Source organism: Strongylocentrotus purpuratus, unplaced genomic scaffold, assembly GCF_000002235.5.
Source record: "Strongylocentrotus purpuratus isolate Spur 01 unplaced genomic scaffold, Spur_5.0 spur5_scaffold_4, whole genome shotgun sequence".
Lineage (NCBI taxonomy): Eukaryota > Metazoa > Echinodermata > Echinoidea > Camarodonta > Strongylocentrotidae > Strongylocentrotus > Strongylocentrotus purpuratus.
Genome location: NW_022145610.1, coordinates 17,840,433 through 17,857,884, shown reverse-complemented (window position 1 = coordinate 17,857,884; position 17,452 = coordinate 17,840,433). Strand labels below are relative to the sequence as shown.

General features: G+C 38.4%; 1 protein-coding gene across 1 annotated transcript; it reads right to left on the bottom strand.

Annotated features, from left to right (window-relative positions):
* Positions 1–445: 445 nt before the first annotated feature.
* Positions 446–15,836, bottom strand: LOC105445402. Its single transcript, XM_030997410.1, has 7 exons — positions 15,807–15,836; positions 14,722–14,920; positions 9,088–9,231; positions 8,442–8,510; positions 7,662–7,856; positions 6,243–6,389; positions 446–5,197 (listed from the first exon to the last, which is right to left on the bottom strand). Exons 2-7 carry the CDS (start codon positions 14,899–14,901, stop codon positions 5,036–5,038), a joined length of 897 nt encoding a protein of 298 aa, XP_030853270.1. The 5' UTR covers positions 14,902–14,920; positions 15,807–15,836; the 3' UTR covers positions 446–5,035.
* Between the last annotated feature and the right edge of the window lie 1,616 nt (positions 15,837–17,452).

Here is a 17,452-nt window from a genome sequence, read left to right as displayed (position 1 = left end):
TTTTGTCATTTAAAAAGCATATTGTAAAATGCAATTTTTGTTGTTTCATCTTTTGGTAAGATAAATGAGCACTTTTCTCAATTTCTCCACCTTATTGCCATCAATCGTTGACATGTACATACATGTAACTGCATGTTTTATTGTTGTCTGTATATCAATTTGCATGTGTTGACTTCTTTCAGTTTGATTTTGATGTGATTAAAGACCGGACTGAAAGAAAAAAATAACGTCTAAATTTGTCTTCATCTTTTTATGTTGTCGATATAAAGCAACTGCAACAGATAATCTGCTAGCTATCATCATTGAATATAAAATCCACCCCTAACATTGAAAGTGTTACCATTGAATTTTCTTCAATAATATATCACAAAATCATACTCATTTTAATCACTACGCTGATAAACAAACACAAAATGGCACAAAAGTAAGAAACATGAGAGCAAAATTTATGGAAAAGCAAACATCTGTATTTCGCAGAGAAACCAAATTAAAGCACAAGAAGAAGTAACAAAATTAACATACAGAAGTGGGTATTGCAGACATATTTAGACTGAAAATCGTTTTTGTACATTCAATTTCGCCACTGGATAGAAAAATGAAAAGGGGCTAAAATATTACAACCTGATAATCATGACAGCACTTCTGGTGATTGTTACATAGGGAGGATTAAACACCAAAAAGTGTTTGTGTTTATAAATTATTTTGCAACTCTATACAAAAGAGCATTCACCCTTTGATGAATTAGTTTCATATTTCCGAATTCTCCTTCATAACAAAGAGCAAGGCATCTGTTCGGAGCCAGAAGGTCGTTTACTTGTATCATTTTACACAGAGTTAACACCCTTCTGGCTCTCAAATGGATGTATTTTTTAATCATGAGGGCGTTTAAATATGGACATGTTCCCCCTCCTGGGTACCGAAGGGCGAATGGCATTAATGCCCTGCAGAAAGCCAATACAAATGGAAGGTGATTATCCTGAGAAATAAACTGAAGTCTCAAGGTGTTATAGGAGTACTGAAAGAATTCACAAGGTTTGTTCTTATACAGCCGTGTTTGAAAGAAAGGCTCTTTTCAATCAAAACACCAAGCATCACTAAAAAGCTTGACATTTAATAATACAAATAATAGTAACATTGAAAGATTAAAGACCCTGTCCGGAAGTGAAAAATGTAATAGATGAATTATATATCAGTGGAAAGTTTATAAGCCATAGATTGCAATAATATCCTTTATAAGCTATTTTAGTGTCTGTCAGAGGAGTAACAGCACTGTGATACCTTGAAATCTAAAGCTTAGAAAATCAGAAGTTGTCTACCTAAAAACTAGGTTTTCGACTAATATTAACATAAGAAATATTCATATAAGATATATTTAGTTGGATATTGCATATTAATTAGGGTCCCAAATACAAAGCACATAGACATCATACATCAGTAATACATTACTGCAACCCAGCCTCTCATTTGTATACAATGCCCTTCAAATATAAACTAAATACGTTAGCAAAATCGTGCAAATACAAAGCATATACACATACCGGTATACAAAATGATAAATAGTCTATGACCAAGTAATGAATACATACATCTACAGAAAATAAAATTTAAATAAACGATTACAAAATTACAAATATGCGTAGAGTAATTAGAGTTGATACCATTTCCAGTTTCTTTACATCACAACAATCGTGACATATTAGCATGGTGGGATTTTCTATAGATATTAGACTGAGTGAACAATAACTTTGTCGGCTACACGCAAGAAGGCTGTAAGAGCCATGTATTGTCACTGGTAGTTGCGGCCTTCTTGCAAATCTATTATTTGATCTTTGAATCCCACATCAACTGGTCAGGACTGCATCATGATCAGGACAAAATGTAACAACTCTAGAAAGAAGAATACAGTCAGACCTGCTTTAGTGACCACCTGTCTACACAGACCACATGATTTGTTTCTCTTGAAAAGGGTTTCTCATCGAAACATGTTCTAAAGGAACATATCTACAAAGACCACCTGTCTACAAAGGCCACTTTTTGTGTTTCCCTTGGGTGGTCGCTACAGACAGGTTTGACTGTATATACATAATACAGCATGTATGAGGGGTCAAGAGAAGAATATTTTCACCTGGGGTAAACACCGATAACAATTGCTGCATTGAATTATATATTACCAAGCAAGAGTAAGAAAATATCTGGTTCCTCTGAAACAAAAATATATATACATCATCTTCTTTCATACTGAATAGCATAGAAAAAAAAAAGTATTTTAGTGGATTGCTTTGAATGGAAAGGGAATTGAATTCAAAATCTCTCCACACTACAACATCGAAAACGGTAAAGCACAAGATTCAGATCTCTTCATAAAAATAATGACTTATCATGATTTGGTACACACCTCAACCAGAAAACGTGCTATTTCTCAAAAGGATTCATGATAAATCAAACTCAAGCCAAACTGCAAATACCCTGTTCTCTTTTTTTTTTTTTTGGGGGGGGGGGGGGGAAGGGTGGGGGGGATTTTTCCCCATGTGTCTATAAAGTGAGAGATACAGCACACGAAATCAAGCCATCTATTGCCTCTTATAACATAACCCTGAAATCTATCACCTCTTCTTGAAAAATATGTTACCTTAAATGATATTAGGGCGCTTTAGCAAAGACAACGGAAGGCAAAGATGACGGTAATGCAAGCGAAAAAAATAATCTGCGCTTGAACGAACAAGAATCTTTTCACGACTGTACGCGGCCATGATAGCGTTCGTTCCCTTAACACGACGGAGGAGCTGTATTGCCGTAATTCTCCTGTCGTCTTTGCGAAAGCGCTTCATTGTTTGTATGGAGACAGAAGAGCGTTAACCCATATACTCTCACACAGAATTAATGTCCTGCTGGCTCTCAACAGATGAAACATGTACCTTATGTGCTATTATATATGTGTTTAGTAACTTTCAATGAACCTGGGTGCCTTAATTTACAATACACATTGTTACTCTTCATCATCATTATCATATATTAATCCTTAAATAAATTCATGTCTTCCAAGAATTTTCAAGCATAATCGCAAGACTTACTCTCCCAACATCATCTTTTCAAAATAAAATTAGAATTCCTACTTACTATATAGGAAGACCGTTTCTAAACATTAAGATAATACTTTGTCGAAAATGGAAGAAATGTTAAGCATCCATGGAATCGCATCATTATGCATTAGGAATTGAAGTATGTTCCCACGGTCCAGGTAAACCTGCCATCCCATTTCTTAACAAGTAGAGCTTGTCACCTTCACTCATCAATGCAAATAGCCCCTCTTTGAGGTGCAGACTGTGACATTTGGTAACATTCGACTCTTCGATTCAATTGATTCCATACAGCAGTTATACAACCTTATTATTGACTGTCTGCAAACCTATAAAGCCTTTATGTCATACCTGTCAGACGCGATTTGGTTCTTTAACAACTCTGCTAACAATTGAGATCATCAACAAACAATCTGTTTGTATACAGCAGTACCTCGTTGTAAGAAACTCCTAGAACCAAAGAAATATTCTTATACTGAAAGATTGTTATCTTTGAGGTAATAAAGCCAATGGAATACAAAGGAATGTGATCAGTGAAATTACCTTCATATAAAGAGAGTTTGTAAAAACTGTGTTCCGTCAGAATGAGGTCCGGCTGTACTTGATATTCACTCAAGGACAGTCAAAAACATATCTGTATGAAACTAGACAGTCTTGTAATACATATTTCAATATTAGTTCCCTGACTTTATAATGTTGTACAGGTGAAGACATCCAAGCTGTGGAATGCTTATTTCTGACCGTTGCAAGCACATTGGAAAGAATTCATAAAAGCATACTAGCTTTATTCCGGTGTCACAGGCGAGAATCTCCAACTGCATCACTTCTTCTGGTACGCAAGGAGGTTGTGCATTTTCATACATAGTCTCCTTTCCCAGACTCACTTCAGATATTCTTTTTGAAAATAATTTTTGATGAATTTCCACGGAAAAAAAGTAAACAAGAAACAGTGAAAATGAATTAACAATTTGATGTTAAACGACACCAGATGTACTTTATACTACTCAAAGATTGTGTCATTTGTATAAAGTTTTCATGTTTTTATCAGGAGAACCAAAATGGCTGGAGATTCTCGTCTGTGGCAGGGGGTTTCAATCCCATGTTAGTGAGTAGAGAGAGTCTACCGAATTTCAGAGTGCTATAAGTCAACCTCTTCATCCCATTATTAAAATCGCCATGGTTATTTAACTAAATGAATAAACAAAAGTCTTGTCAGCATGAATTCAATGTCCAATTCATGACTATTTTTTCTTCATTTTGTTACAGAATGTCCACAATGTCTACAGCAAAGAGAAGATGACACATGGCGCTTTGTAAATCAGTGGACCAAGTGAAAATTGGTAGGCATTATTTAACCAGTCGTAAAGGCACATTTCCAAAAACAGCCACAACCCTAACCCTTTACCCTAACTTTACCTGATGCACATGGCATCGCATGCAAATTAACTGCCGTAGCTACATAACATTATGGCTATATCTAGAGACATGCCTCAACGACCGATTGAATTATGCTTACCAGTTAAATCAGGCTCCATTTAATCCACCTTAGTGATTAAAGATAAAGTTGAGTTCTGGTCCAGCGATTGCATTGTGAAAGAAACAGTGTGGAATTGATCACATAAGTAGCACATGAGTAATGGTGTGTACTGCAAGGTTCTGGTATCATCAAATTTATATAAATTTGGCCTAGTCTTGGTAAAAGTAACAAGCATTATACACAGAAAGATGTGTATGGGACCACACAAACATATAGCATAAAAATAAGGGCCCACATTTTTAAGCTGTTTCATGTCATATTCAGAATATGAAGGCATTTGAAGAGCCATGCATTTCAGGGAACTTTTTCCTGTGATGTTGTTCCACACTTGCTCAATAACAATGGAAATGCTCTCAAATTATTTTCACCTCTTCCCAGAACTCAACCTTCTCTTTAAAGACTGTAATCTTTGACCATCCTCTTAATTGCTCTTGTAGCGTTCCGTCTCATGAGGGGCGTAGTAACCTAGCAACGCATTCAATGTCACAATGCTTTCCATGAGGAAGTAGAGATGGAGGTTGCCTCCCCAGGCATCATACTTGGCGGCAGCATACAGAACGGCCAGCACGGTCAGAAATAGTTTCTGTTAAAAAGAAGGAAAAAAAAAAGAAGATGATGAAAATCAACTGTGATTGTCCAGAAATATTATCTTTTCCTTAAAGGGGGTGTAGCATGGCAAATACTGGTTAACCCCATCGACGACTTCTTTTGGACGACTGCACTTTAACAAATGGACTTGATCAACGGTCAGTGCGCGCTAGCGATAGCGAAAACAGATCAAAGTTCTCCTCACGCTACAGCTTCGCGTATGTTGAACACACGTGAATACTGCGGTCGCGTCGTCTGTAGTCGTATTATACCCGATTGGCCCCCGAGTCAGGCTCGTCATGCTACACACACTTTAAGAGACTATTTTCATTCTCCTGTTTTTATTAAGTAGTAAGAAGGGAAAACGAACACTAAAATGACCAGGTATTGAACGCTAAGGACTTAAAAAATTGTCACGGAAATGGGAAATTATGGTCTAAACCAAGTCAGTATGCTACAATTTTGAACCATTCTTTAAAGGTAATACAAAGTTTTGGTATGGGGTTATGAATTGGTTCAAATGAACATATTGGAAGCATATGCGATCCTACAATATTCAGTGATCGTTGTCGCGGTTGAGAACGAGTCTAAAGTTTTGAAATTGTAAATAATAAACTCTGTATGTTGTATAGCTCCCTCTCAAGGTAAAGATATATAATTAAGCTATAAAACAGTGTATCTTGACTAAAATCAACCGATAAGCTATTCCCGTTTGGAAATTATATATCTCAACTACTATTCTGAGATTTTCATGGTCGCAGCTAACATTGTATGGCCGTAGGCGCTATTTGAAATTTATCAAAATTTACCGGGAGCACCGGTAAATTGTTATATTCAATTTTTCTCGAAAGCGAAGTGTTCTAAGGGCTAATTTTTCTAACGCTTATAATACATCCACAGGGGCATCCAAATATATGAAAATGGTAAAGAATCACTATCCACCCAATTTTCAAAATTTCCCAAAACTTTGTATTACCTTTAACCATTGATGTTCTATTCACAATCAAATGTAATACAATTGTATTTGAAAGATTACTCACCACAATACGTCCGACAAAGATGGCCCTCTTGTCCCAGTCAAAGAGGAATCCCGGAGCCATGAAGCTCAAGATAGACGAGCCAATCAGGAGAGCTCCGGTTGATCTTGCCATGTGAAGATGAGCTCCATCGTATGACTCTAGGGTAGTCTGCAAAGATTAATATATTGCGGTTCAAGGGTTTTGGGTACAAAATATCCATTTAATATTGTTTAAATATTGCCTTCAGAGGTTTTGATGGCAATACTACAACCTAAATTCACAAAAAAGCAGAAATATATGCCCAAATATTCAATGTTAAAGTGCATCCGCGATACTTATCCAGGCCGGATTGATATGATAATTTACCAAATATATCAATTAGTAGGTGGTTTCGCAGTAAATTTGTATCATCACGTAATAGTCAAAACATATTCTTTCCCATGATTGGTAATACGAGCTTCCATTTTATTTTTTGAAAGGGGGGGTCGTTTCCAAAACTGGTCTATACCTTTAATAAATAAAGTGCCTTGTAGAGGTTGCATGGTCTAGTGAATACCGGTACCTCACCAGACTTTGGATCCCACGGTTCGCTGTTCGAGTTGTGTCATGGCACTTATGTCCTTTGGCAAGACATTAATCTACATTTGCCACCCTCCACCCAGGTGAAGTAAATGGGTACCAAGTAGGAAGGAATTCCTTGAATGCTGTAGCGCCTTAAAACGGCGGCTCAGCTATAAAGGAGGGGTGATAATATGATACTTTGTATTTAGTGCAGTAGAGTATATTCATCAAATAGCTGCACTATATAAAATGAACATATTATTATTAGTTGCAACATTACTAACCAAAACACTGACAGTATTATTTCCCAGGTAACTGGAAGAGGTGTCCAGTGTAAAGTTTACTTTGATACTTATAAAAATGATTAAAAAAAACCATATATCAAGAATAACATTTGAAATTTTCAAACCTAGTCTCCAAGGAAGCAATAATCACATTTTGTATCCATTTGATTACCGGTATGCAAATCTTAACTTTGAAGGAAAGAAAAACTATCCTGCTAGTCCAATATGAAGAGTGATCCCACATTAACCACGGCAAACTTTCCTTCTTTCAAAGATGTAGAATGATAGCTTGGATTGTGTATTAGGTTTCAGGTTAGGTTAGAGTTTAGGGTTAGGAACAGTGTTTGGTCGAGATTTGTTGGCTAGTGTGAGATACAGTCAAACCTGCTTTAGTGACCACCTGTCTACAAAGACCACATTTTTTGTTTCCCTTGAAAATAGTTTCTCATTGAAAGTACTAAAGGAACCTGTCTACAAAGACCACTTTTTATGTTTCCCTTGAGCGGTCGCTATAGACAGGTTCGACTGTATTTACCAAATGGAGCAAAGATCCAAAATTTGCTTGGTTGAAAAGGAAAAGAAAGGACATAATTACCTGGATTTTCAAGAACAAATCAGGGAAGCCAAAAATCGTAAGGCCGATCACCAGCACCAGGAATCCGTCGAAGCGGAGGTGCATGTTGAGGCGGCTTTCCAGCTGGGCGTGGCCACCGGAGTAGCGGGACTGGTAGTAGTAGATTACACTTCCCATCATCCATAGCATGTTTCCAACCATGCCAAAGAAGATATGCTGCAGAAGGAATAGCAAATGGGCCATATATGATCATACTGATTAGGATGGATGTGCTTGAAATTGGTAACTATGCTTTAAAGCCCCACTGCACTACTTATAGCTACTTGCGCCCTATATAGCAAACAATGCCTAAGCGGTGACCGTTAGTCCCTCATGATCCCCTTTTTGTTATGTTAGCTGAGAGCTGATTTGATGAAGTAACCACCTGTCAGTGACCTTGCAGGGAGGTCTAATCCCCCTGGCCAAACTAGTGCACATGGGCTTTAATATACTTCATAGTAACAAGTATTTCCCAAACTCACATACCATTGATCTTCATTTGCCACACTCAACCCAGGCGAGGTACAATGTAAATGAGTAGGAAATAATTCCTTGGAGCTTCAGTGCCTTCAATAGGGCAACTGGCTGGAAACAGAGAGCAACAATGATGAGTATGTGGAAGTGTGCTACAAGAACTAAGCATGATTATTTGATTGATCTATTTCCTACAATATAAATAGTCATGTCAGAACTGCAGCATTTGCGAAAGGCAACACTTAATCTTTATCAATGAATTCTTTCATAAAATTAAAAGATACTTACGTTTTGATTCCAAGTATTTCCACCAAAGTATTGAATGTACACCATGGAAACGATGAGAATTGTACAGCCCTGTTGAGAGAAAAGATAAGCATAGGAGAGTTTTGTAAAGGCTTATTACTAAATGGCACAATCTAAATTGTTTTTTTGACTACAAAAATCACCATCTTTACAATTCTTCTTCTCCTCCTCCTCTTTCTTTTCTTTTCTCCTCCTCCTTCTCCTCCTTCCTCTCCCACTCCCCCTCCTCCTCTTCTTCTTCCTCTTCCTCCTCCTTCTCCTCCTCCCCTCCTCCTCCTCCTCCTCTTTCCCCTCCCCCTCCTCATTCCTCATTCCTCTCCCCCTTCCCCTCCTCCTCCTCCTCCTCCTTCTCCTCCTTCCTCTCCCACTCCCCCTCCTCCTCTTCTTCTTCTTCCTCCTCCTCCTCCTCCTCCTCCTCCTCCTCCTCTTCCTCCGCCTTTCCTGTTTTCCTTCTTCTTCTTTTCCACATCTTCTTCCTTCATTACAGTCACACATGAGCAGTTATTTCCTGCCAGATTACTGCTAGCAAGACAAGTTGTCATAAATCTAAAACTTGACTTTATTGTGGTCGCTGGCTTGCTGTTTTTTTTCACCGCTCTTAAAGCCAAGAAATAGGATGAAAACTTACAACTATACGTGAAAAGAGGAGATAGACGAGGGTTGAAGCATCCTTGGATGAGCGGCAGAAATAGCGTGTTACAGCATCACCGATCATACAGGCAGCAAAGGCTCGAGAGTAAGTAAGGTGTGTGCCGTCTGGTGTGACATTGATCTGAAAGGGTATGAGAATATTATTATAATTATTATGATGATGATGATGATGATGATAATGATTATACTAATATTGACAATAGTAACAATAACAATAATAATGATAATAATAATGATGATTATAATAATAATAATGAAAACAAAACAAAAATAATAATGATATCAAATAAGAAGTTGTATATGTATACAGCCTTTGATACATAAAAATTCTCTAAGCACTCTAGACAATTAAGCAAGTATAACTATAAGCGGAGGGCCAAAGTCAAATATCATGCTTAGTTTTTGAGTTGCCTGCCACTACCACACAAACTAAGCACACCTTCTTCATTCGAAAGATTTTTTATCATGATACACAATAATTCAGAGGTGTTTTTTTTTAAATTTGTAGCGAACACCCCTTAATTAGAGGGGGCGTCCAAAAAAGAGGCCCTTTTGACGAAAAATAGTATTTTGTGAATAATATTTTACCACCATAAATATGGTGTCATATAAAAGAAAATTAAATTACCTACATTTTTTATACCAACATGAGTTAAGCTAGGTGTTTAAATGAGTTATGTAATGTGTGGAATATAAATTTAAACCAAAAAGGTGATTTTTTAAAAGATCTTTTCCCTCTAATTTTGGCCAATATCTCGGTATATTAATTTGACAAAAGTGATTGGACATTTAGTAGTGGAGAAAGTACTAAGGATTTGGAGTTCCTCTGTGATGTTTCAGGAAATGTGGGCATTGGCAGTCACCCCTCCCCCCCCCCCCAGACTCCCGACAAAGGCTCTCCCCCTGCACCTCATCTGTAAAGAAAGAAGTGGTTCCCAAGACAAACTTTTGTTGTATAAAATTGGAGAGAGTTCGAGTTTTATCTAGCATGAAAAGGATTAATCGTTTACTGAATAGGGATTCTAGCTTTATATTGTTACATTTCTCCGCTCCAGTGATCTCAAGGCAGCAGACAGCAAGAAATTGTATAAATTGTAAAAGGTCCACAGGAGTGTTTTTTAGAAGTTCTAACTAGATCAGGTCAATTAAATCATACTTTTGACATTTTTACCTAAATAAACCATATCGTCGCTGTTTTCATGAAGTGACGGTAGTGAAAAAAAATTGCATTCACTTTGCGTTACGATTTTCCTCACTACCGTCACTTCGTGAAAACAAGGACGATATGTATACTTTTTTTGTGTAGAAATTTTAAGTTTCTTACCCTTGATTGCAAACTAGAGGCAAACCGCTCATTCATCGTAACTTATTTGCGATAGATAAGGAGACTGCAAACTTGCAATTGATTGGACTATCTCTTTGGAGGACTTGCGATTGATTTGTATCAATTGCAACTCTTATGTTGATGTTGATCTGACTTATCGCCAGCACTGTTCTTAAAATTGAATATCTTTTCATTCAATCTTTCTCATATAATGCCCATAATTTGCATTACAAATTCCTGATTTGATCTAGATCTAGTTAAAGCTTCTAAAAAACACTCCTGTGGACCTTGTATTGTTTACACAATTTCTTGCTGTCTTGAGATCACTGAAGCGAAGAATTGTAACAATGTAAAGCTAAAATCCCTATTCAGTAAAAGATTAATCCTTTTCATGCAGATGGTTCTTCTACCGTTTTTGACCAGAAGTGCGTTTCAAACTCTATTTTACACATTTTCTTGCTGTCTGCTGCCTTCTTCTTCTTTCTTCTTCTTCTATACGTGTCGACAGACTTGTTAGTCCATATAAAGACACGGAAACGAAGCACATGGTCATGGAATAGAGCAATCTTTTAGGAATTGTAGCGCATGGGACCTAAAGGAATCAATTGATCCTGTGTTGATAACGCTATCAGGTAACTTATTCCAGTCCTTGCACGTACGAGGGAAATAGGAGAACTTGAAGAAGTCTGTCCTGCAGTACGTCTGTTTCAAATGATGGCTATTGCTTATTGAGGAACGACGGGATCTAGTAACAGCAAGAGGTGTTAGGGTCTTCGGGATGGCAGATTGTCCACTCTGGATCTGTTTCATGAGGGCAAGTCTTGCAACTTCTCGCCGATGTTCCAGCGAGTCCCAATTCAGATCCCTCAACATGTCCGTGACACTAGCACGTTGGTTGTAGTTGTTGTTGACAAATCTTGCAGCACGACGTTGGACCATTTCCAGCTGCTTGATGTACTTGGTTTCATAGGGGTCGTAGACACTAGCTGCATATTCTAAATGAGGTCTTACTAGCGAAAGATAAGCAGTGCTCTTGATGGTTCTCGAACAACCTCTAAGATTACGCCTTAACATTCCGAGAACCCTGTTAGCCTTCTTGGTAATGTGAGCATACTGGAAATCCCACTTGTATTTGTGGGTTAGGAAGACTCCAAGGTATTGGTGATGTTGAACTGGATCCAGGATTTGGGCATGAAGAGTATATTGGAAACTCAACTTCTTCCTCTTGTTGGTCATATTCATGACGAAGCATTTCTTAGCATTAAATTTCATCTGCCACTCATCCCCCTATTTTTCAAGTTGATGAATGTCCCTCTGTAGGTTCTCACAATCGGATAGGTTTTTAACAACCTTGTATAAAATACAATCATCAGCAAATAGACGTATTTCAGACTGTAGATTTTCGGTGATGTCATTTATGTAGAGTAAGAATAGCAAGGGACCGAGGACTGTCCCCTGTGGTACGCCTGACTTCACGTCGTGCCAATCGGAGCTTGTACCTTAGCCCAATCATGGGAGGCAAGTATCAACTGGGAGGTGCAAGAATGATGCTTTCTGAAGCCATGTTGCTTGGGAGTAAGGATATTGTGACGTTCCAAATGCCGACTTATATGAGAATGGACTATATGCTCAAGAAGTTTACTGCATGTCGCTGTCAAGGATACCAGTCTATAATTCGATGGTAGGGCTTTATCACCTTTTTTGAACAGCGCTCGAACAGGTGATATTGGCTAAAAGCCAATCCTCAGGTAGATCTCCACTGTCTAAGGATTGTTAAAATACGTCGCGCAGTACTGGTGCTATTTCATTTGCAGTTTCCTTTAGCATCCTGGGACATATTCCATCAGGACCAGTAGCTTTGTTAATGTTTACTGTCTTAAGCAACTTCAGAACCCCTTCTACCGTAAGGTTGACATTTTCTACAGTTGGCAAGTTGGTAGGAGTGAAAGGTATCTGGTCCAGGTTTTCCTGTGTAAACACCGACTTAAAGTAGTCAGCTAGAGATAGCGCCTTGTCCTTGTCAGAGACGAAATGGACTCCTTGGTGTCTGAGTGTCGGTATACCCTGATTCTCCATACTCTTACTTCTGATGTATTTCCATAAACCCCAAGGATTTTCACGCAGATTTTCCACAATGTTCTGTACAAAATGACGATGTTCTTTCCTAAGTTCCCTTTTTACAGCTTTCCTAGCCTCCTTAAATTGTTCCCAATGGGCAGTATCGCCTGACCGTTTTGCCTTTTTATGGATACGATTCCTAACTCTAATGAGACGTTTGATCTTGGTGTTGATCCATGGTATTGTGTCACGCGTTGACGACATCTTTGATGGAACAAATGACTCCTTCAAGTCTTCAAGACTCTTTAACTTAGTCCAATTTTCATTGACGGGTCTTGATTCAGGTTCACTACTAAAATACTCCTGTGAAAATCTGGTGATCCCATCGCGCACTCTTCCGAAGTCAGCTTTGCCGTAGCAGTAGATCTTGCGACGAGGCTTAGGCAGCTGCTTTGGTCTGGTTTTGATAGAACATACAACCACATCATGGTCGCTCATTCCAGTATGAACCTCGATTCCTTGAATGCTACTCGGGATCGAAGAGAACAGCAGATCCAGAATATTGGCGGTTGACTCAGTTGTGCGCGTGGGTTCAAGCACATGCTGTGTTAAGAAATGTTTATTGGCAATATCTAGCAGATGCATTTCACTTGAATTTGCCGTTTGTATACCATCACCCCAATTGATGGATTTTGCATTAAAGTCTCCAGTCAGAACTACATGTGGTATGCTTGTAGTCTCCCGAGGAATTTTATCCAACGATTCCTCGAGGTCCTTCCAGTCTCCTACTCGGCTGTCAGGAACACGGTAATAACATCCCACAAGAAATGTTTTACCTGATGTCTTGAGAATACTGGAGTGAAAAAATGTAACAATGTATAGCTAGAATCCCTATTCAGTAAAGGACTATAATCCTTTTCATGCAGAAGGTTCTTCTACCATTTTTGACCAGAAGTGTGTTTCAAACTCATTAATGTGATAATAGAGAGGATAAATACATGTGAAACATTTCAAATGATTAACATTAGAGGCTAGGTATAATATCATTTGAAATATACAATTATCCCATTTTAGTACTACATTTTCAAATTCTATTTCCCAATATGGTCTCAAGAGAATGAAAATAATTTACCTGAAAATCTTAATTATCATAATAATACTTTTTTGATTAATCATTTCCATTACCAGTTACCACCCTCCTCCTCTTCATCTTCATTCTCCTCACCATCATCATTGTCTTCTTCTGCATCACCTTCATTGTATATTTATCATTATCATCACTATCATCAATATCATCATCATCTATTAATCACCATCACCACCATCATCATCACCTCCTCATTATCACTATCGTCATCACCTCCTCATTATCACTATCGTCATCACCACCACCAGTTATCCTCACCTCCTCATCATCTTTGTCTTCATCACCAGAGCAATCACCATGATCTTCATCACCTCCTCCTCATCATCATCATCTGTCATCTTCACCACTACTACCACCACCATCATCATCATTATCACCTCCTCCTCATCATCATCTTCACCACTACTACCACCACCATCATCATCATTATCACCTCCTCCTCATCATCATCTTCACCACTACTACCACCACCATCATCATCATTATCACCTCCTCCTCATCATCATCTTCACCACTACTACCACCACCATCATCATCATTATCACCTCCTCCTCATCATCTTCACCACTACTACCACCACCATCATCATCATTATCACCTCCTCCTCATCATCATCTTCACCACTACTACCACCACCATCATCATCATCTCTGTCATCTTCACAATTACTACCAGTGCCACCACCATCATCATCATTATCACCTCCTCCTCATCATCATCTTCACAACTACTACCACCACCATCATCATCATTATCACCTCCTCCTCATCATCATCTTCACCACTACTACCAGTGCCACCATCATCATCATCTCTGTCATCTTCACAACTACTACCAGTGCCACCATCATCATCACCTCCTCCTCGATCATCATCCGTCTTCATCACCACTACTACCACTACCACCATCATCATCATCTCCTCATCACTACTACTAGTATCACCACCACCACCATCATCATCATCACCCCTACTACCACTACCAGTGCCACCATCATCATCATCAACTCCTCCTCCTCATCACCTCTGCCATCATCATCACCACTACTTACCACCACCATCATCATCATCACAGAAACTTACCTGGAATCCCAAGATGACATCAGGGACAAAGTACCAGGCCAGACCAAACGCAGTGGTAGCCAGGAAGTCCACGAAGAGCCAGGTGTCACGCCCTCTAGAACAACCAATCAGGAAAGCCAGAACCAGGAGGCTAACGCCCACCAGGACAGGGGTGTCGATAGATGCAATATCCACAGCCATCTTTATTTGATTTTGAGTGCTGGGGAAGTGGGGAACAACAATGAGGAATACACGTTTCAAAAGAGGCAGATCTCAGTCATTTATCCAACCATATTCCAAGATCTTCTTTAGCTAAACACTCAAAGATCCTTTTGAGTTTTGTGACCTGACAATGGTAAATGTGCTAACAGTTATAATAAGTATAAAGAGTCTAAAAAGTATGTTTATGAAGGCTAATGCATTTAAACAATGTAGATCTAGACTAGACTCTATAATAGAAATCTACATTTCAAAATGCATGATGTGTTAGGCACAGTCAATCTAGAACTTCAAGAGGAGTCTTAGAAGAATCTAATCATTATTTAGATCTAGTTTATAAATGTAGAATCTGTTACACTACAGTGCAGTGTTACTGTGACAGTGACAGCATGAGTTGAGAGTCAAGTGAGACTGTGCGAGTACTTATTTTGCAGTACACTTGCAATAAAAATGGTGACTTCAAATTTAAGTTTTAACAACCCGACTTTTGAAATCTAACAAAGTTAGATTTTTTGACATAAAAATTAAACTTCAAACTAAGCTTAATGACCGCAAAAGACATAAATAAGAAAGCCTAACTGACTAAGCATAGAGTCATCAGCACACAGTGACAGTCAAACTCAAAGGCTTTGGATGTAATAATTGCCGCACTGCACTGCAGCTGCACTGCTCCGAGCGCGAGCGAGAGCTCACAGTCACAGCATCGCCGCGCCCCTGGGCCTGGCCTTGCGCTTGGCCTCCATGGCATGGCGGAGAGGCATCCGTACAATAAGCTTACAAATTACACTTACAGATTAGCACTCTTGTTGCTAGTTTAATCTGATAAGTTCCCGGATTTATCTAATCATTTTATCTGCATAAAACTAGGTAAACATGACCAAACTCACCAGAATTCTTACGAGAAATACAATGCTATGCCTATGGTTACAGAAAGCTCGACAAAGACAGGTTTTATCGATTCTCTGGCTGGTGTTACGAAACTTTGAATGCGTCCCCACGCTCCGAATATGGTCTAATTTAAGTCGCAGTAGTATTTTTATTATAATTTTCAAATGAAATATTGAAAGGATATATTTAAAAATCATGATTCATTCAACTTAAATCAGAAAAATCAAGATAATGCATAAATTATATCAAATAAATCATACTTTTGACATATTTACCCAAATAAACCAAATGTATACTTTTTTGGTGTAGAAAATTTAGGTATCTTATCCTTGATTGCAAACTAGAGGCAAAGCTTATTAAAGGTATTACAAAGTTTTGGAAAATGTTGATATATTTGGATGCCCCTGTGGATGTATTAAAAACACTAGAATCTTTAGCCCCTAAAACACTTCTGCTTTCGAGAAAAATTGAATATAAGGATTAACCGGTGCTCCCGGTAAATTTTGATGAATTTCAGATAGCTCCTACGGCCATACAATGGTAGCTGCGACCATGAAAATCTCAGAATATGTAGTTGTGGTATATAATTTTCGAACGGTAATAGATAATCGGTCGATTTTAGTCAAGAAACATTGTTTTATAGCTTAATTAATATCTTTACCTTGAGAGGGAGCTATACAACATAGAGTGTAAGTTTACAATTTCATAACTTTAGAGTCGATTTCGACCGCGACAACGATCAGTGAATATAATCGTAGGATCGCATATACTTCCAATATGTGAATTTGAACCAAAGTCACGACCCCATACCAAAACTTTGTATTGCCTTTAAAGGTATTTAAAGGGGGGGGGGGGGGTGTTAAAAGAAGACACTTTTTTTTGTTTTGGTCTCGAAATTTGAAAATTTGACATTTGGCTCCGTTGGGGGTGTAAGGTTACCTTTTTAGGCCAGCCATGGGAATATTTTTTTTATTTTTTTAAATAATTAAAACAACAAAACAACAAAACAAACAAACAAAGGGGAAGGGGTTTAGGGGGGGGGGGGGTAATGGGGGGGGGGGGGGGGGTTACACACATAAAAATACCAAAGGGGGGTTTAAACCCCCCCCCCCCCCCCCCCCCCACTGTGTACGCGCCTGGGTATAAGTATTGTAAAGCGCTTAGAGACATATAAAATTTAAATATTTAAATATTATTATTATTATTATTGATTGGAGGATCTGATGTTGATCTGACTTAAATCGCCAGCACTGTTTTTTTTTTTTTGCCAGGGGAGGGCCCAAGCCCCCCCCCCCCCCCCCCAGATCTGCCACTGTACTGAACTACTGACCTCCGATATAGCTGGACCAAGGTAGCTACATGGGTCACTGGGAACGTGCCCTAATGGGATGGAATATAAATAGATAAATAAATCAATCAATCAATCAATCAAATCAAATCAAAGGCAGGGTGAAACAAAAATAGTGAAAGAGAGAACAATTAAGGACGGTTGATTTTCAACCTGCACTGTACCACCAAAACCAATGGAACAAAGTACATGTGTATCATATTAGAAAAAAATGTTGGTACTGATTAGCCTATGTCTAAATAATTCATATGAAGGCCGTTACTATATTCAGGACATGCACATTATTATGTAGGCACA